The sequence below is a fragment of the Convolutriloba macropyga genome, chromosome 8 (assembly GCF_964194025.1).
Source record: "Convolutriloba macropyga chromosome 8, txConMacr16.3, whole genome shotgun sequence".
Lineage (NCBI taxonomy): Eukaryota > Metazoa > Xenacoelomorpha > Acoela > Convolutidae > Convolutriloba > Convolutriloba macropyga.
The window spans coordinates 11,497,051-11,519,332 of NC_134475.1; the positions used below are offsets into that span (position 1 = coordinate 11,497,051).

General features: G+C 35.0%; 1 protein-coding gene across 1 annotated transcript; it reads right to left on the reverse strand.

Annotated features, from left to right (window-relative positions):
• Positions 1 to 5,265: 5,265 nt before the first annotated feature.
• On the reverse strand, positions 5,266 to 22,204 carry LOC142343934 (FAD-linked oxidoreductase DDB_G0289697-like). Its single transcript, XM_075395333.1, has 4 exons — positions 21,627 to 22,204; positions 7,957 to 8,112; positions 6,954 to 7,185; positions 5,266 to 6,528 (listed from the first exon to the last, which is right to left on the reverse strand). Exons 1-4 carry the CDS (start codon positions 21,849 to 21,851, stop codon positions 5,417 to 5,419), a joined length of 1,725 nt encoding a protein of 574 aa, XP_075251448.1. The 5' UTR covers positions 21,852 to 22,204; the 3' UTR covers positions 5,266 to 5,416.
• Between the last annotated feature and the right edge of the window lie 78 nt (positions 22,205 to 22,282).

The window sequence follows — 22,282 nt, forward strand, 5'->3', positions numbered from 1 at the left end:
ACCGGTATGTAGACAGCCTTAGTTGAGAAATTTTCGATTTTTAAGGATAAGAAATAGTCGGTATCGTCGTTTTATTCTAGCCAAAAAAGACGAAATTTCTTACGATTTTTCGTCTGTATCGTCGTTTTTCTTCGCTATTTAAAATAAGAAAGATTAGGTAATGTTGTTTTTAAACTTAAGAAAGATTCGGTATCGTTGTTTTTAATTGTAAAAGAGGTTCGGTATCGTCGTTTTTAAACTTAAGGGAGATTCGGTATTGTTTGGAGAAACAGCAGGATTTTTTAAACAGGGTCTGAAAAATAGATTAGTCCAGCAGACCGAACTATTAAAAACGATCGTCAGTGGACGCTTTGAAACGCAACCAACCGTGAAGAAAATTTTGCTTGCAAACTACAAGAAAATGCGTAAAATCTCAATGAATGCGAATTAATCAACAAAATTTTCATCAATGTTCAACATTATGTGACATTTTTGAATTCAAAAGCAATCAATAAATTTATTTTCTTTCACTTTTTTTTGTGAATTAGCTAAAGAAAATTTTTCAATGAACTTGCACATTCTTTCAGATTTTTGTTCTAAGAAGAACGTCTGAAATTTCTGCAAAACAACCGTATCTTAACGATTGACTACAATATATGCAGAAAAATCAATTTCTCTAATGGAAAAAACGACAATTTCCTACGAATAAAACCAAACATACCGACGATCTCTTACGTTTAAATACCGAATATACCGAATCTTCTAAATCCGAACATACCGAACATCTTTTGCGTCCAAAAATGGCCATACCGAATCTTTTAAACGTTGGGAACCGACAAAACTGAGCAAACCGAACATACCAAAGATTCTTAAAAACGTTTTGTGATTTTTGTTCTGTGTTCTCAACTAGGGATTAAAAAATTGAGTTACATTGTATCTTAATTTAATATCCTTGTTTAATTTAATAATTTCTCATTGTTCGTTTTTTGCGTCTCAAAATTTAGTACAAATAACTGCTTTGCGACCATGGAGATCCCAATTAAACAAGCCTTTTGACTGTGACAATTGGTGACTGTACTTTCTTGTGATCAGGTTGTCCGTAATTCTAGCCCAACGAGTTTGCCTATAACAACCCGAAAAGCCCACGAAAGAGCTTACAAGCAATCTCTCCAGAAATTCTGCTTGCAACTGCTCGTCTGTACGCTCCTTATACTCACCTGTAACTCAATATCAGATGTCGTTTTATCCAATTATCCTAGTTTCTAAAAACCTAATATATATTTTTAAAATTTGAACTGAGAGTCAAAAATACATAAATTTCCAACTAATACTATAAAGGCCAAAATAATAATATGCGATTTAAATGATCCCTTTAATGTAAATAATGTACAAAACATTTTGTATGATGTTTGAATTTACTTTTCAAAATGGAAAAAAATGTGAATATGTTTCAGATTTTTAACCTTTCAGATGTGGTAAAAGAGTTCTGTGACGCCAGCAACAAATTTTAAAAAATATTTATAGTGAGATGATGTTCAAGGGAAATTTTAATTTATTGTTTCGGTCAATTTCATAACATAACGGTTAGACTGATTTGGTTAATCGCACGTACTTATGAAAATCTCACTCGGTGGCGATCCTATGAACGTTTTTGTCTCCGCAAAGATTAGAGTGTCTCCAATTTAATTGAATTTTTTATCTTTTCGTAGAATTGCCATCCAATTCGAACAATTGAATAAAAGTTGAGTAAAAGCACTCATATAGCCGTTAGAATGAGCCGTGCTACTTTTTTTTGTTGGTGGGGGGTGGTGGTGGGCAAAAAAAGTAAGCCGGTCACAATCTCCTTTAGGTAAAAAACGAAAAATCTGAAAAAAATTGCCCCGACCACGCAAAGAATAAGCATATTCATTCTTCTTGAAGGATTGACAAACTGGCTTGACCTTTCCTGGCAACCATTTTCAAGAACCATATATGGTTCCGGATCCCTTCCGTTTTTGCCCCCCCCCCCCAACTTAGTGGGCGCATATTATTTGCACACACCAGACGCACGTGCCATATTTTCACATAATGATTTACTATGTAATGGTAGATCCATGGTTCCAAGCAGACCATACAAAAATGTATTACATGTTTTGCTGTGGTTGCTAAGAATTCCATATGGAGTTCACACAATCCACACGACATTTAAACCTTTCACATATAATAATTTAATGTGAAATGTTACAACCAGTTTTGCTCATCATAATTGTTTCTTAACAATCGTACAAGGTCATCTATGTTATTTTTCGACATTATTATGCTACATTTTGTTGTTATGGTGCTACATTTTGCTGCTTTTTTAGGTTCTGGCTTATCCGGAACCTTTTTGTCTTTTTAGCTATCAGAGACTCTTTTTGTTTCTTGGGCTGCAAAGGAAAACTCGCCTAAAGTGCGGACAGTTTTTCTTAAAAATTTTTTAAGGATAGCATCCTTTTATCAGTGGATAAAATCATTGTTTGCGCTAACTTGTCAAGTCATATCTTGACTACTTTCCATTGCTCATAGGTGCAGTTCTCGGCTATATCAGCACAGGTCCTGGTGTCAGTTGACATAAGCGCATAATCTGGTAAAAAAAGGCTTTCAATGCGTTGAATATTTTGTTCTAGGTAATGTATGTGCTGGCAGGAACCTTTTCAGTTGTTGCGAAAATTGACTTTTTTAACAGACATTTTTAGCAATTGACTTTTCTTAGCAGATTTAAATATAATGCTTGCTTTCAGCGAAAGTACTCTATTGAACACATTTCAATCAGAAAAGTCCTCAAATTATGCCCAATTTTTTCAAAAACTCAGTATTATGTTTGAACGATCTTTATAGAACTTCAACACATTAAAAAGCATATTTGATGACACATTTTTTTTCAAATTTTTCTCGCACATTTTTCAAAAAACATCCTGGCCTTATTCTTATTTCTTACGCATACAATAGTAGAAGTTGTAGAAGCGACGGCTTGAAAGAGATGTAAGATTAGATCTGAAAACGAAATTTGCTTTTATTGAATGTGAGAGAGCAGGATGATTGGAACACAAATTTTTTGTTATAATCCTGCTCAAAATGGAACCAAAAATAGCATAGCGTGACAGGTCCTGAATTACAAATCAGGAACTGTAAAACTAAAAATTTGACCACAGCCTTTGAATTTCATTAAAACAATTGACACGAAAAATTGGAGACACCAAAAACAGATCACATCATGTGGACAATGTTCATAATACGGGTAATGACATATCAGCTTTGTTGAAAAACAATGAAAAATAAAGCAACTAAAACGACAAAAAGGGACAATTGGAAGAACTCAATATGTTTTTTTTGAATAAGTAGTGGTGTCTAGTTTAACAAAAATTGTAACCATAAAACAAAAGCATTAAATCTGTGATTCGTTTTTAATGTTGGAAAGCAGCGATGAGTGTTTCCTGATTACACTAAACGACAAAAATATAAGAATGAAGGAATAGGAATAACAGCTAATGCAGGAATTTTTCAAATATTCGTTAAAGTTTTCACAAAATAAGATTAGATAAAATCCAACTAAAAGATTTTGAATTTCGCATCAAACCGTTATATTTAGATAATTGGAATGCAACAATTAAAAAGCTCAATATTCGTAGCTTTTTCAATGCGAAAAAACTTAACAAAAAAAGTTAGATCAAAAACAATTTACAGGCCGAAAAAAAGCCAATTGTGGCAAAACTCTATATTTCTTTATATTTCAAAACAAGTAACATCAAAATCTCATATATATTCATTTTCAATTGCATTACAATTGCATTAGTTTATTCATGCTTTCTTAGAAAAACAATCGGATGAGACTAAATAATAAGGTTGCAAAAAACAAAAACTACAGTCAAAAGACAAAATTTTATGGGCAATAATAATGTCAAATCGAAAAAAAATCAAAAGCCATAAACTAGAAACATTAGCTAGATCTTTTTAAGCAACAATTATCTTCAATGAGAAAAAACGCGGTCATCTGCTATATATGAGACTATATGATAAAAAAGACTAATTGTAATATCTAATTTATAAAAAAAATCCTCGAATCCTAAGTTCCTCTAATCATAAATCGAGGATTAAAAAGACGTTGATTTGCCGAGATTTTGAAGCATAACAATTCTGCACACCCTTGATCTGTTGCACATTTTTGAAAGTTCTTGTTAATTTCCTGAGCTCGAAAGAAAAACTCATGCAAGGCAAACTTACCCAAAATAGGGAGTTTTTTGGAGGGAGAATGTAAAGTTTTGACGAATTGACACTCGATGCTATATTTTTTAGTAAACCTTATTTTATAATAATGCAAAAACTTTATATATCAGTATTGCGGTATTTTGTACATAGAAAAATAATGGAAGTAACAAAACACTGTAATTGGAATAATCGCTTTCAGCATTCACGTTAAGCCGCACAGTGACTAAACTCTCCTGCCCAATAGATTGAACAAATATAATAAACCAAAAATACCTCATGTAATGTTGTAAACAGTTTAATGGCTATTGTAAACGCGCGTGTCTTTCCATCCACAATTTTGCTTGACCATATTCGCTCTGGAGCATTCTTTTGATTTAACTTGTCGAAAGTCACCCTTGACGTTTTGATTTTTGCGTGACATATATAGCTCTTATTCAGAAATTAATTCTGGGCTATCAGAAATTACGATTATGTATGATATGGGCTAACACAAGGCCCGGATATGAGAGAGATAATGCGTCAGTCAATTCCGGAGGTCCCAGATCAAACCCATCCTGTGTTGACAAGAGTTGCACCCTCAAAAAAATTATCTAGGCTATAGCCCCCCCCCGTCTGAGAGCAATTTGTCTGACGTTACCGGGCTTATAATTGTAACGATGAGTTCCAATTGTGAAGTTTGGTGCACGGTATGAACCTTTTTCACAAACATTTCTGACTAGTTTTCAACAAAACGATAGTCAGGAGATTTTTGGGGTATTTCCCATCAAACCCCCCCCCCCCCCACCTCCACTTTAAGATATGTTAACCATGATTTTTATGGGAAGGGGTTCAATTGGAAATGCCCCATTTTTGTCGATGTTCTTTTTGATAGAAATAGAAGATAAATTTTGACAGAAACAGTTCCCTTTTACCTTCCTTTGAGTCTAGATCATTCTAGCATAGCAGAAAAATTGCCCGGAAATGTTACAGCCTGATGTTTTTTTTTCCTATGCTTCATATATTTCTCTTAAATTTTTGATCCTAATATTTTTTCACAATAAGCCCCCCGCTCAAGCAGTAACCAAAAATTTCTTAATTGTCATAAAGGAGGTATAATTTTCTTTGCATTGCAATGCGAACAACCAACTTTCAGTCGTTGCTTTTCAAAGTTTCAAGTTCTATTGTGCTAAAATATATTTTTACATATACAGATACCATCTATTTTCAAAAATATTTATTGGCACAAGTTTTGTTCGTAGCAGTCTATGGTTGGAATAGAAAGATGATTTTTAAAGATATTTTCTGGATCGAACTTCGTTTTGGCGGTCATAACTTCGTATTTTGACTCGCCGTAATGGAAATCCATCATACCAACATGACCACCTTGATCGGACCGACCGTGTGATGCGTCTTCGTATCCGCGGTACGAGTAGTTGGTATATGGTCGCAAAATATCCCAAAACTCAGCCTGAAATTTTTGAATTAGGGTTGCTTTCTCGGGTGTATCGCCTCGTTTTGGATATGTTGTAAATATTGCCCTGCATCCCTTGCCTTTGTACACGCCATACATTTCATCAGAAAATGTGTTACCGCCAAAAAGCTCAACATTTGTACCAATGTCCGCTGGAAGGAGCTGTTTTCTGTATTTGGGATGAAAATAGTGTTTTTCTAATTTTTCAAATACCTCCAAGGGTACGTGGTCAGTACATATGTAACCACTGGTGACACCATTGTACTCGCTATTCGTGTGTTCTCGATAATCTCGAAGCCAGGTGGACTTTGGGTTTACCGATTTGGAGTATGCGTGGGCGCCGTAAGTATATTTCCATAGGTCCGTGTAGGGCACTTTAAAAATGTTGGCTGAAATAATATCTACACCACGCTTTTTGGCATCGTCGACTAAGTTTTGTACTACCTCATTTTGGAGTGTACTGTTGCTGAAAAGTTCGCCAGTCAATGCACCCTGAACCAAAGTGAACTTATCAAAAAGATATGTGTATATGTACATCATATCATCGGATAACGTGTCTGCAATTGACACGAAGTAATGCAACCATTCTCCTGTTGATTTGGGATCAATTTTGATTCTCAGGAACCCGTACATTGGTTCTAAAGGTCCAAGTTTTAAAGTTACATGAGTAATTATCCCGAAGGAAGAGCCACCCGTGCCTCGCAGGACATCAAACAAGTCACGGTTCTCGTCAAAAGAAGCGTTGACGACGTCTCCAGTCGGCAGAACGACTTCGTAGTTGAGCACTGTGTTTATCATAACGCCGTATTTTCGTGTCGTGAATCCAGTCCCGCCTGTTGAAGACAGTCCACCAATGCCGACATCTGGACAATCTCCTGGTGGTCATAAATATTCACAGTGATATCGGATCAGATCAAGTTACAAAGAATTCTTCGTCAAAATTTCATTTATGATGTTTATGTGTTTAATGAACACCTCTTTCATTCGCTTTTTTTCCTTCTTTCCTTTTTTTGCCCCCTTCTCTCCACAATTCTTAGATTACCAATCTGATAGCCCCCCCCCCCAGAAATTCAATTTCTGTTACTTATTGATACTTGTTATGATAATGGTAATATGCCAATACAGAAAAAAGCCAGCGGGAACGCAAAAAATATTTCATTGTACGCGTATAAAGGATTTTTAAATCATAAAAGGCAAGCGTCAACACTACTGTAGGTCCTAGTAATGACGTGTGACTATTAATTAGCCAATTAGTTAAAAAGCTCCAACCAAAGTACCAATTTCGAAAACAAATGCTTACCTCCAATTACCAGCAGTTTGTATTTTTCAAGCGCTTGATAAGCTTCGCCAACTCTCACCCCCACACCTAAAACTACTTCTTTCTTCTTCGGCTTCACAGATATTCGTCGCATTCGCTTCATGTCAACAATGAAACCGTGCTCCACAAAGGAAGTGCCTCCGAAGCTGTGAGCACCTGAACGCACTCGAAAGGGAACCCTCGCCGGTTTGCTGCCAGCCAGACATTTGACAACCTAAGAGCCAACTTTATTATTCCCCTGAGATATTTTTAGTTCTAATATAAATAGTTGGTATATATCTACATTAATGGCGTGATAACCGAGAGGTAAGGTGTGTGATTGACACGCCAATGATTGAGAGTTCGATCCCCTGCTTCCGTGAAGCTGTCTGTGTGGGGAATAGCACTTACTTAACCATAGCTTTAGGTTGACCATAGCGTGACCAATGTTGGCTGTAATAATGGTACCACGTGAAAATATCAGACGCAAAAAATTGGCCATAGTCACCAAAAAAGAGCATTCATGCTCACAAAATGAACAGGGTGAGATATGGCGAATAATTGAAAAAGGACAATTAAAAACAGGTTACTGTTAATGCAGATTAAAAAGCTTAATGCTGCTTCGCTGCGATTAAGCAGAAACAAATTAATATTATTATTATTATATCAAGTTCATTAGTTGATGCCCTCGTTTGTTTTTAAAAGAATTCTTTGTTTTTTTTTGCACAGAATGTTGCGAGTTCTCCGCAAAAAAACATTCCATGAAAATTCACCGCCCTTGGAAACTCATCTCCTATTTTCAGGTAAATTTTAAGTATTTTTCAGGTGTGTTCAGGTGTGGTTCAGGTGAGACAAATCTACCTGAACTGTTCAGGTAAGTTCAGGTGTTTTTTCAGGTAAATTTACCTGAACTTTTTTTTGGTTTGTATCCGCGATGCTTGTTTTTAAACTCGAATTTCTGCCTTTGCTTTTAATACTGACTTGAAACGGGGATTTGCGAACTGACCTTGACTGTTTCCTTTGTGTCAATAGGGAAGACGAATCCTGGAGTAAGTTTACACAGTGAACATGATCCTGCATCTTTGAGGTAGTAGACGTTGATGTCTTCAGAGTGGAGACAATCAACTATGTGGCTGTAGTTCTGTGGCACCTCACAGTAAGTCTGAAGAAAATTTGCATCTTTTCAACAATCGCACCCGCTTCTAATCTTTACTTAATGCTATAACACAAAAAACTCGAGATTGGCGAATAAGCATTCGATCAAGATGAGATAATATCAGGGTCAGGACGGTACCGGACAGCTGTTTACATCCGTGCAAAAAATGTGGCTATGCCCTCCGACTAGTCAATAAACCGCTCATGCAAATTGTATTCAAGAATTACCTCACTTTTTACAATAGGGGAGTCAATATTGTCAAAAATATCAGAACGCGTCTAATCAAAACCAATTAACACTAAAAAAAATCTATTTTGCAAATAGGGCATATCGATATAAACCAGGAATCAGTTTTTGTATTTATATAAGTATGCAACCTAGGATTGTTATTGTTCATCTTAAGCATCCCAATATAACCCCACACTTGTGTTAACGACGATTCAAAAAACCTCTCAATTTAGCCTAATGTCCATGATGATAAAAACGCTATTAATGTCACTTTCGGATCAGTACCTCAAAGTGTGATGGGAAAGCCACAAGCAAGTACTCCACTTTGTGTAGGAACGTCCTTTGGGAGTGAGTATTTTATAAAAAAAATATTTTTCACTAAAAGTTGCCTAAGATTTAAAATCCCTTTTCCATTTACTTCTCTCTCTTTCCTTTTTCTCTTAACCTTACACTTCAGAAGTCTTTTAAATCCACTTCTTTCTTAGCTTAAGCTTTTTAATTAGTTTTTTAAAAGTTGCTCTCTCCTTTACTATAGAGCATTTAGACTTCTTAACAAGGTTAGCTGCAAATTTTTTTTATTTGGAAAAATTGTCCGCATCTAGCCTCTATAGAGAACAATGGAAACTTCAGAGCCTCATTGAGGCTGATTCTCAACATGAGCCAAACTGACAGCCTTTTATCTGAGGCCAGAATGACAGCAGAAGAATCAACGCAAGATGAAAGCAATTTTTTTTGAAGTGCGAAACAAAAGAGAACGTTTCAGAAAACAAATGCCCACCTGACCAACAACGTAAGACCTATGATTGTTTCAATTGATCCAAGACCATCACAAATTGAGTTTGCAAGAGCAATAAAGTCGAATTTTCCAGCCGTTAATTCAAGCAAATGAGAGAACTGAAGAACAATACCGATTTTTTTATTCAACCAGAGGACCTTGCTTCAAGAGAATTCCTAATGCTGTCACTAAACCTAAATCAAGCCTTTCCAAATGCCAAAGTGAATGCCAGGAACACACTTCCTCAGCCGAAAACTAAAGCAAGTGTTGTCATTGTAAACGTTCACCACAGCATTACTGAAGATGAGGTAAAAGAAGAACTCCTAACCAACAACGAAATGGATGTCACCAAAGTGTCACGAATAACAAGTCGAGCAACCAGTCCACCAACAAAATTAATACGTGTGATTACAGAATCAAACCATCAAGTCAATGCAGCTCAAAAACAGGGCGTCAAAATAGGCTGGCAGCTACACCGATGTGAAACAAGCCGAGAACCACCACATGAATGCGCCAACGCAACTCGATGCCTTCGCTGCTCGCAAGATCATAGTGTTAAAGAATGCGCTGTTGCAAAACAAAACGCCAAAAGCAAAAAATTGTGGTGGTACTCATGTGACAGTTTATCGAGGGTGTCTAACATGTCAGCAGAAATTAGCAGAGGCCTCGAAAAAGATAAATGAGAATAAATTCTCAGCTGTAGCCAACAAATTGAAACCTCATGCAAACACTGAGCTAACGCCAGGAACGGAAAAAAATTGCTCTTCTGGTAGTTGAAGTTCTGAGGAAAATTCGAACAGTTCTTAACACTATGTCTTACAGTGATATAGTAAATATTGTCTCTAACAGCGCCTCACGCATCTTCAATAAAAAAAATAGATGGCCAAAGAATACATGAGAGCATTAAAAGCGCGCATACAGCTCCTTTCATTTCAATGCAATCAAACAACCTAACAAGTAGCCAAAACTTTTCGCGAAATGGATAACCTCAAAACTTTGCAATGGAACTGTCGCGGCCTCAACAACAAAACAAACGATCTGATTCTAATTTCAGCAGAAGCAGACATAGATGTAATTTGCTTGAATAAAGTTAGAATTGGAAGAAATCAATACCCCTCAACACCTACATCGTTGCGACGGAAAGCTGCAACAACGTTCATCATGGTTCTGCCATCTTAGTGAAGAAAAGCATTGTTGCGAACAGAACCAGTAGAAAAAGAAACCGATAGAAATGGTTGAAACACATGGTCGAACAATTGAAACACTGAAGCTTTGCCTTAGGTTGCCCTTTTTGATGAGTTTTAGATAATAACTGTTTACAATTCCCCTGGAATGCCGCTGTCGTCCAAGAAAATATTTTCAGGAAAGTTGAAAAATGTCTTTTTATGCGGCGATTTCAATGCTCCCCACCCAGAACTGAACTGCTCCTATGATTCTGAAAATGGAGAAAAGATTCCAAAAGTTATTGACGAGGGCACTTTTAAACTGCTGAAGACGGATATCACACATCACACATATCAGTCATCTGACGGAAAATGCAAAAATATGTTAGATCTGCATTTTTGCGATAATTCACTCCTTACAAATTTTAAGGATTTTCAAGTATCAGAAGATCTAGGCAGTGATCACTAAATTACAAATACAACAATGAACCTAAGAAGAAGCAAACTTTTTCAGCTAAAATCATAAATCAACTACAGGAAATTTAGACAAAACACGCTAAAATTTTAAAGATCATAAAATCTCTGGCCTGCGAAGTATCCAAAAAAGGATGAAATAATTCAGTTCAGCAATAGCTTAGTTGAAATAATACACAAATTTCTCGAAGACACCTGCATTAACAGGAAAGTGTTCCCCTACAGTGTTGAGACACAAAAATTGATTAAACTGAAGAGAGGAAGGCGAAGAGAGCTCAAAACTGCAGTTGGCGATCACTTTATTTCTTTAAGAAAGGAGATAAATTACCTATAGAAAAAAATTAAACGTTCCATGAGGCGGTCAGATGAAAGAAAAAGAACAAAAAATCTCGGAAAGTGCTTTTGACGGACAATGACGGATAAAATTTGCTACAAACTCCCTAAAGATTTTCCTAAAAATGTTGAAGTCCTTGCCTGTATGCTCATATCTAGCTCAATTAATAACTCGTTTGTTTTAGTTAACTGGAAAGATTCCCAAATTAAAAGGATAAAAAAGGAAAACAAAGACCAATCGAAGGCTGAAAACTACCGACCCATTAGTCTTACAAATTGTTTAGCCAAAATATGTAAAACTGTTGTAAAAAACATTGTTATGGAACATTGTGAAAGTCAAAATACATTCGGCGAGACTCAGAGCGCTTACATGAAACACCACCGCACCACAGACAACCCGTCACACAACACGTCAGTGAAGCCCTCCAGTGCTCCGAAATGGTTGGTTTTGTATGCTTGGATGTCGATAAAGCGTTTGATTCTGTATGGCGCCTAGGACTCGTTCACAAGCTAAATTCGATTGGGCTAAATAATTCAGTTATAAGGTGGATAAATTCTTTTTTATCGCAAAGGAACTTTGTTGTGAAGATAAATTCTACTGTCAGTGATAGTTTCAATCCGTCAGTTGGAGTACCTCAAAAGAGCGTAATTGCTCCAATCCTCGTTCTCATATACGTTAGACGTTTGCCTAAAATAGAAGCCCAGATCTCACAGTTCACTGATGACTTTGCACATTACTATAGGTCGCGCTCCCCCAAATTAATTCAAAAACATCTACAATCATCGCTGAACAGCCTAATTGATTGGTGTTACTCACTGAAATTTAAATTAAATCCAAACAAAACTCATTACCTGATATTTAAAAACCCGTCAAAAGAAAAAATTTCCTTTTGAACTCCACATAAAATGAGTATTAATTCAGAAGACACAATCGATAAAACTCCTTGGCATCACTTTCACTCCACACCTCAAGTTGAGTGAACATTGCAAAGATCTAGTACGAAGAAAGAACAGCAGGCAATTTCAACTCTGGAAGCTTAGTAATCTAAACGTTAATGAAAAAAGTCTAATTTTGGTCTACATATCTTGGGTCCGACCTCTTTTTTTTTGTACTCAAATGCTTTTTGGCTGGATCATTCACATTCCCTTATCAATAATATACAAAACATGCAAAACCGAGCTCTACGAATTGGCCTTGGAAAACCAAGATGGTACCAGGTACAGAAACTCCACGAAGAGGCAAACATGAAGTCAGTGAGAGAAATGCAAATTAAATTGGACAACGGGTATATTCAAAGAGCAGTAAAATACAACATATTCTTTGTATTAGAATTGATATTTAAGGAACAACAGCGCCCGCTCAACTCCTGCAAAAGCACTCTTGACCATCTCCAATACTAAATCTTCTAGCCGCATACACCAAAGAGTAGTGGTTAAAATGACTGCCTATAATTGTGATCAACTATACAAAATGAGGATCAATCCCAGTTCATTCGCTGAAATTCAATATCAATGATCATAGTCGATCAAACAACAGAAATGTGCTCGAAGACAGAAGAAATGCAAGAACTGAGAGCACAAAAAGGAAAATAGGGAAAAACGGAAAAATCCAAGCACAACAACAAACTGAAAAACAGAGAGACAGACAGTGCGAAGGAAACACAGGCAGCCAAATAAACAAAAATCATAAAAAATCATTATCGAATGACTCAGTTGTGAAGAGCACAAAAATGGTTCAATAAAGTACACACAACTACCGTTCGAGTCCAACGCCAGCAACTTTATATTTATTTTTGTGAGACGTTTCTTCCATTCATTAAATTGCAACAAAATTCTAACTTCTTGAAGAGTAGGAAAGTGGCGCAGTAGTTAACAAATAGTGGAAAAATTAACGGAAGAACTAACTTTATTTTTTCTCTCATCAGCGGTTCTCAGTTACCTCCAATATTCATATTATTCCTTTTCTCTCGGCTATTTAAAAAAACACTATATGAAAAGCATCATAATAATCAGACGTGATAAGAGTATTTGGCCAACCGCTCGCCTAATCGATTCGGGGCCAAGTACAACTCAGTCATCGTCAATTTCTGTCCATCTCGTTCCCTTCTCTCTATCTGTTCAGCCAGCCACTCGCCTAGTCAATTCGGGGTTGAACAGATCGCAGCTTTCATTAATGTCTTTTTGCGTAAATAATAACCAACTGTTGCGCCTTCTTTTGATACTTTTCATTACTTCTCTCCTTACATTTTACTATTTTCTTAAACACTGTCAGATCAAAAACAAACAAAAACTTTCACTATTGTGCTGAGCGTGGTTTGATTTCAGTGGTTTTATGGTTTAGGTTAGCGTAGCACTTTTAACAATTTATCAGTTTTTTCAATTTTTGTTCATGGCTTTTTCAAGTCAGAAAAAACGCTTTTACTTATTAATTTTATCCCTCTCTTTAATAATCTTAACCGTTTCTGCCATCTCCTCAATCTTTTTCAACATCAAAGCAGGATCATCCAAAAACATAACCAGTGATCTAGTCCCCAGCCATAATGGCATCAGACGGAGAGTTAAAATAATTGAAAGAAAAGCAGAATTTTTGTGTATTGTACAAGACACTTAGCGCAGTCCCCTAATACAACATCAGAACTGGGCGCTTCTGTTCGAAACCTTCCAAATCAATTTGCTGAGCTCTATTTTAACTTTGCGACGAATTGAACATTGAAAGAACGAAGCATTAAAACGAAAAACTTACAGCTATATAAGTCAACGTAGTGCAGTGAACATTCACCAAGAAGAAACAGAGCTTCAACACGAGTGGTTTCGGGTCCCAAATACGCCCTTTGAACTTTTAAGATTTTACTATTCAATTTTTTCAATTATTTTTTTGTTTCGTCATACTTACCCGAAGAAATTGTCTCAATCTTTAACACAATTTCCACGAGGCTAGCCGAGGAAAAGAGGCACTATAATTTTTAAACATCAAGTTCAGCCAGCAGAAGTCCTCCACGGTTTTTGAAATGGCTGAGTGCATCCAAGGCAGAGGAAGTTTTTTTACTGCAGTTAGATAGAACAATCAGTTTTAACAAGATTTTCACAAACTCAATTTTATAAACTCAAACTCTTCTTACTGTGTATTTAACTTTTGTCGCCTCTGGTTGTACATAAATTGTATTGTATATAGGTGACGATTCAAAAAAAACCTCTCACACTTTTCAAAAAAAAATTTAAATCATAAGAAAATAAAATTCTTTTGATTATACTGAGGACATTTAAGTGATTTCTTTTTGAGGTTGAATAGTCTGCCCTTATATGAGAGAAAGTAAATAAAATACATCAGACTGATAAAAAAAGTATTTTGAAAAGATTAATAGCTACTTATTGTTGGTTTCCTAAACAATCAACAGAGGTTTTCAGGAGCATTTGATTTTTACCAGCAGACAACCATCATAAAATCGCTGACTTTTTAAATGTGCAAATCAGTGCTTTTTCATACAAAAACAAAATCCAACGGAATTCAAAATATAAGTGGAAATAATATCTGTAAAAATAATAACATCTAGTTATTTCTTCTTTTTTTCAGTCAAACAATATCAGAAAAATCGGAAATACAGTTGAATTACTATAGGTAATTACTGAGATAAATTACCTATAGAAAAAAATTAAACGTTCCATGAGGCGGTCAGATGAAAGAAAAAGAACAAAAAATCTCGGAAAGTGCTTTTGACGGACAATGACGGATAAAATTTGCTACAAACTCCCTAAAGATTTTCCTAAAAATGTTGAAGTCCTTGCCTGTATGCTCATATCTAGCTCAATTAATAACTCGTTTGTTTTAGTTAACTGGAAAGATTCCCAAATTAAAAGGATAAAAAAGGAAAACAAAGACCAATCGAAGGCTGAAAACTACCGACCCATTAGTCTTACAAATTGTTTAGCCAAAATATGTAAAACTGTTGTAAAAAACATTGTTATGGAACATTGTGAAAGTCAAAATACATTCGGCGAGACTCAGAGCGCTTACATGAAACACCACCGCACCACAGACAACCCGTCACACAACACGTCAGTGAAGCCCTCCAGTGCTCCGAAATGGTTGGTTTTGTATGCTTGGATGTCGATAAAGCGTTTGATTCTGTATGGCGCCTAGGACTCGTTCACAAGCTAAATTCGATTGGGCTAAATAATTCAGTTATAAGGTGGATAAATTCTTTTTTATCGCAAAGGAACTTTGTTGTGAAGATAAATTCTACTGTCAGTGATAGTTTCAATCCGTCAGTTGGAGTACCTCAAAAGAGCGTAATTGCTCCAATCCTCGTTCTCATATACGTTAGACGTTTGCCTAAAATAGAAGCCCAGATCTCACAGTTCACTGATGACTTTGCACATTACTATAGGTCGCGCTCCCCCAAATTAATTCAAAAACATCTACAATCATCGCTGAACAGCCTAATTGATTGGTGTTACTCACTGAAATTTAAATTAAATCCAAACAAAACTCATTACCTGATATTTAAAAACCCGTCAAAAGAAAAAATTTCCTCTTGAACTCCACATAAAATGAGTATTAATTCAGAAGACACAATCGATAAAACTCCTTGGCATCACTTTCACTCCACACCTCAAGTTGAGTGAACATTGCAAAGATCTAGTACGAAGAACGAACAGCAGGCAATTTCAACTCTGGAAGCTTAGTAATCTAAACGTTAATGAAAAAAGTCTAATTTTGGTCTACATATCTTGGGTCCGACCTCTTTTTTTTTGTACTCAAATGCTTTTTGGCTGGATCATTCACATTCCCTTATCAATAATATATAAAACATGCAAAACCGAGCTCTACGAATTGGCCTTTGAAAACCAAGATGGTACCAGCTACAGAAACTCCACGAAGAGGCAAACATGAAGTCAGTGAGAGAAATGCAAATTAAATTGGACAACGGGTATATTCAAAGATAGGTAAAATACAACATACTCTTTGTATTAGAATTGATAATTAAGGAACGACAGCGCCCGCTCAACTCCTGCAAAAGCACTCTTGACCATCTCCAATACTAAATCTTCTAGCCGCATACACCAAAGAGTAGTGGTTAAAATGACTGCCTATAATTGTGATCAACTATACAAAATGAGGATCAATCCCAGTTCATTCGCTGAAATTCAATATCAATGATCATAGTCGATCAAACAACAGAAATGTGCTCGAAGACAGAAGAAATGCAAGAACTGAGAGCACAAAAAGGAAAATAGGGAAAAACGGAAAAATCCAAGCACAACAACAAACTGAAAAACAGAGAGACAGACAGTGCGAAGGAAACACAGGCAGCCAAATAAACAAAAATCATTATCGAATGACTCAGTTGTGAAGAGCACAAAAATGGTTCAATAAAGTACACACAACTACCGTTCGAGTCCAACGCCAGCAACTTTATATTTATTTTTGTGAGACGTTTCTTCCATTCATTAAATTGCAACAAAATTCTAACTTCTTGAAGAGTAGGAAAGTGGCGCAGTAGTTAACAAATAGTGGAAAATTTAACGGAAGAACGAACTTTATTTTTTCTCTCATCAGCGGTTCTCAGTTACCTCCAATATTCATATTATTCCTTTTCTCTCGGCTATTTAAAAAAAACACTATATGAAAAGCATCATAATAATCAGACGTGATAAGAGTATTTGGCCAGCCGCTCGCCTAATCGATTCGGGGCCAAGTACAACTCAGTCATCGTCAATTTCTGTCCATCTCATTCCCTTCTCTCTATCTGTTCAGCCAGCCACTCGCCTAGTCAATTCGGGGTTGAACAGATCGCAGCTTTCATTAATGTCTTTTTGCGTAAATAATAACCAACTGTTGCGCCTTCTTTTGATACTTTTCATTACTTCTCTCCTTACATTTTACTATTTTCTTAAACACTGTCAGATCAAAAACAAACAAAAACTTTCACTATTGTGCTGAGCGTGGTTTGATTTCAGTGGTTTTATGGTTTAGGTTAGCGTAGCACTTTTAACAATTTATCAGTTTTTTCAATTTTTGTTCATGGCTTTTTCAAGTCAGAAAAAACGCTTTTACTTATTAATTTTATCCCTCTCTTTAATAATCTTAACCGTTTCTGCCATCTCCTCAATCTTTTTCAACATCAAAGCAGGATCATCCAAAAACATAACCAGTGATCTAGTCCCCAGCCATAATGGCATCAGACGGAGAGTTAAAATAATTGAAAGAAAAGCAGAATTTTTGTGTATTTTACAAGACACTTAGCGCAGTCCCCTAATACAACATCAGAACTGGGCGCTTCTATTCGAAACCTTCCAAATCAATTTGCCGAGCTCTATTTTAACTTTGCGACGAATTGAACATTGAAAGAACGAAGCATTAAAACGAAAAACTTACAGCTATATAAGTAAACTTAGTGCAGTGAACATTCACCAAGAAGAAACAGAGCTTCAACACGAGTGGTTTCGGGTCCCAAATACGCCCTTTGAACTTTTAAGATTTTACTATTCAATTTTTTCAATTATTTTTTTGTTTCGTCATACTTACCCGAAGAAATTGTCTCAATCTTTACCACAATTTCCACGAGGCTAGCCGAGGAAAAGAGGCATTATAATTTTTAAACATCAAGTTCAGCCAGCAGAAGTCCTCCACGGTTTTTGAAATGGCTGAGTGCATCCAAGGCAGAGGAAGTTTTTTTACTGCAGTTAGATAGAACAATCAGTTTTAACAAGATTTTCACAAACTCAATTTTATAAACTCAAACTCTTCTTACTGTGTATTTAACTTTTGTCGCCTCTGGTTGTACATAAATTGTATTGTATATAGGTGACGATTCAAAAAAAACCTCTCACGCTTTTCGAAAAAAAAAATTAAATTATAAGAAAATAAAATTCTTTTGATTATACTGAGGACATTTAAGTGATTTCTTTTTGAGGTTGAATAGTCTGCCCTTATATGAGAGAAAGTAAATAAAATACATCAGACTGATAAAAAAAGTATTTTGAAAAGATTAATAGCTACTTATTGTTGGTTTCCTAAACAATCAACAGAGGTTTTCAGGAGCATTTGATTTTTACCAGCAGACAACCATCATAAAATCGCTGACTTTTTAAATGTGCAAATCAGTGCTTTTTCATACAAAAACAAAATCCAACGGAATTCAAAATATAAGTGGAAATAATATCTGTAAAAATAATAACATCTAGTTATTTCTTCTTTTTTTCAGTCAAACAATATCAGAAAAATCGGAAATACAGTTGAATTACTAAAAAAAAGAAAAAAAAAAACGATTTAATTCTCTCTAACTCTTGAGATTGAGACCCTTAACCTATCAATACAATAGTTTTCACCTTGGACTTGGAATGCACCAGACTCTGATAGACGGTACAAGGCAAAGACAAAAATAATTTGTAGTTCTTCGGAAAATTCAAGTAATTTCTTGATTCAAACAAAATTTGCACTATTGTTTCCTATCAAGTGTTTATCAAGTATTTTATCAAGTGCACCAAATGCATCCCAAAGTTATTTTTTTGTTTGATGCTTGCAAACCTGAATATAATTTAAAGCCATTCAAGTTCTCAAAACAAAATTATTAGGTATAGTTATGCCAAGAGGCCTTGCTTATGATGCTTATTGGTCATATATTTCTGCTCAGCTCTATTTTATATATCAGTCAGAAATTGATTGTTAAGATCTACATCAACATTTTCGGCAAAATAAATTATACCTCTGATAACCACAAAGCAAATAATTTGGGCTAGAAAGGAAATTAAAGAAAGGAAAATGTACAATTTTAAAACCTAATCCGGTTTAAAAGCAGTTCGTGTTTCATGTAATTTATATATTTTTTTAAAAGCAAAAACACTTTGATCTCCTTTCGCTTTTTTTTCAGTTTAAAAGTCAAGCAAGTAAAAGTCTTAAGATACATGGGCAAAAAGTCAGCTCGGAATTTTTTTTTCAGATGTCAATAAATACTTGTGTTGGTATTTTTATGAGTCGGTACTTCATTTTTGTCGTAAGATTTTTACTGTTTGATGACTCTCATATTCGCAAATTTATTCACTCAACAAAACTACTGATTCTTATTGCCTTAAAATCAGTGTGAAAAATGACGAAATAATTAAAAGTAAAATGTTGCCGTTATTGAGGTGTTGCAACGTTTACTTTACCAAAAACAAGTTCACCATTTTTTCTCTGCGATGTAATAGGTTCGACAAAATTGTCACCGTCTCATTTTAAAAAACTCGAAATAGGCCCGAAAAACATTGTTAGAAAAGCAAATGCCTGTGTCTTTCGATGATTTTTTATTTTGTCTTCATAAAAACATCTGTGCTCTTTTTTTTCTTTTTCGCCTGTTTTAGGTCAAATTTCTTCCAAAAAAATGCAAGCGAGCCTCCTTTTTAAACCAGTTTCCAGGAATTGAACAAATGAGAATTTTGCGTTTTTCAGAACAATTGGATCCGTGAATGTCTTTAATGTCTCCTTAATTCAATTCTTTTTTAGTTTACTGGAGAACGCTCTCCACTTCATAGGAAAAGATTGGGTTGGTCAAGTTTGGCTCCGTTTTCTTAAATGTTCAAATTTTTCTTATTTTCCATTTTTCTGTTTGAATTTGTTTGAACCAGTTTAAAAAGCAAAAAAGTCTTCCAAAAATGCATTTGAAAGTCTAATTCTCTTTTTTTTTTGTAACTCTTTTTCATGTAACCTTTACTATTTAAAACTGCTTAAAAATTAACTGAAATATCAAATACAAATTTAGATGATTTTAAGTTAAATTTCGCATTTTTCAAAAACGTACATATCTGTTTTTTTGTGAAATATAAATTGTTGGATTTGTGATGATTTTTTTTAAAGTAAACTTCAATGAACAAGAGAACATGATACTAAAAGTTATTTGTAGGTTTAGGCAGCTTTCAGTCCTTCTTATCTTTTTGGAAAAAAAACTGATGCTTCATTTTTTAACTAAAATTTATGTTTGCTCTTGCAGATAAAGAACAATGCAAGTGAAGTCGGACTTAATAATGTTTTCAAATATGGCATTGTAAATTCAAAATTGCCCTATTTCAGCTATTGATAAATCGCGACTTCTTCGCCAGTCCTTTTATCTTCCATCAATTTCCTTTGGTGTTTTCCTTCAATTTAATTTTTTCTCAATTAGAAATTTTTTAAATTTCAAAATGAAATTAAATGCAGCAGCTAATGATAACGCGTTGTTTTTTGATGAAGCAAAAAACTTTTAAAAATTGACCCAAGGATAAAGATTCCTATTTTTCGAGAAATATCTGCCACTTGTTTGGTGTTTTAATTCATTTTCAAAAGCGGAATTTTATTGTTTTCAAGGCGCCATCAGAATATCCCCATCATCGAAAACAAAAAAGTTCAGATTTGTGAATATTTCCTCTGATGGTCTGAATCCCAATCCGAATGATACAAAATCAAATTGCTGCTTTGGAAGAGTAAACATTGAAATCTTTTCAAGATCTTTTGCAATTTTTAATTCGGTTAGAGCGGAAAATTTTGGACGGTTAGAGACGGAAAATTTGGTTAGAGACGGAAAATTTTGGACGGTCAGAGACCAAAAATTTGGTTAGAGACGGAAAAATTTGGATGGTTAGAGAAGTAAAATGTTGGACGGTTGGAGACGGAAAATTTTGGACGGTTAGAGACGGAAAATTTGGATAGAGACGGAAAATTTTGGACGGTTAGAGACGGAAAATTTGGTTAGAGACGGAAAATTTTGGACGGTTAGAGACGGAAAATTTTGGACAGTTAGAGACGAAAAATTTTGTTACAGACGGAAAATTTTGGACGGTTAGAGACGGAAAATTTGGTTAGAGACGGAAAATTTTGGACGGTTAGAGACGGAAAATTTTGTTAGAGACGGAAGATTTTGGACGGTTAGAGACGAAAAATTTGGTTAGAGACGGAAAATTTTGGACGGTTAGAGACGGAAAATGTTGGACGGTTAGAGACGGAAAATTTTGGACGGTTAGAGACGGAAAATTTTGTTAGAGAATGAAAATTTTGGACTTGTTAGAGCAGATAACTACAAAACAAATGCTCGGTTAGAGTTTAAAATGTCTAAATTCTACAAAAATGCTACCATCTTTGTTTATGTTCAATATGGATTGAGGGAAAGGAGCAAATGATATTTGTCACAGGACAGCATGCATCTCTGATGAGAACCCCCTTTATGTACAGAAGGTGAGGAAAACCCTACTTTTTAATACTTATTACATTTATATGATAGTGCAGTTTCCCATGGGAATAACTTGAACTATGAGATTTTTTGATAACTTTTTCTTGCAAATTTGATGAATAATTAATTTGTGCCAGATGCATTCAAATTTATCAAAATTTTTTCTTCAACTTGCTTAGATATCCTTAAAAACTATTAAGAAACCCTCATATTTGATCTGAGTTTAAGCGCATCCGAGTTCCTTTAGCTTCAAAGTTTTATGGGCCGAGCAAACTCTTCAAACATATCACCGTTAAATTTTAAAGTTGTTTTCCGAATTTCAGTCAGCAGTTTATATCTAATCAAGTCAGGAAGACTATTTGTAGTAACCTTTTTAAGCATGCAGATGGAATCGTCCAATTTGGAGTAATCAATTTCATCAATTGCAACCATCTGCTCCATTTTTGAGACTGTGCCTGATTTTGTCTTTTCAGAGGAAAAATTCTGGTAAAATTCTGAGAATAAATAAAACCTAACAGCAATAAATAAAGTTATAAGGGAGTATAAATAGTATTTTGTTTTCGAATTTTTGGGTTTTATCGACTTTTTAGCCATTTTAAGTAAAACTAAATAATATATTTTTTTGGTAATTTTAATACTTTCGTTCTTTAATTAGTAGTTTGTCCAGATTTAGCATTTGGTTATAATAAGTATAGACAACACGAATAAGAAAAATTTCTTGTACATATAAGTTTATGAACACAATAATGCTTACTGCTTTTAGAATAATAAATATTTGAACTTACACCCTTCAATATGTTTAACTGAATGCAGAATAATTTTCGTGCTGTTGTTTGTTCAAGCTGGCCGGAGCAGAAATACAGGTATACATTTTCATAAGAACAGAATCTTTGTAACGATTGTCAACTTTGACTTGAGCTCTGACTGGCCGCATTGAACTAAACATCAGCCAGCATAATACATGCGTTTACAGTCTTTTCAAACTCTTTCTATTTATTTCTCTAGCCAATATTTCTCTTTCTAAT

Coding starts and splice junctions, on each gene's coding strand:
- LOC142343934 (XM_075395333.1), bottom strand. CDS start 21,851: ATGGCTAAAAAGTCGATAAAACCCAAAAATTCGAAAACAAAATACTAT. Junction 8,113..21,626: donor CCATCTGCATGCTTAAAAAG/GTTACTACAAAT, acceptor AATTTTCTTCAG/ACTTACTGTGAGGTGCCACA. Junction 6,529..6,953: donor CAAACTGCTGGTAATTGGAG/GTAAGCATTTGT, acceptor TATGACCACCAG/GAGATTGTCCAGATGTCGGC.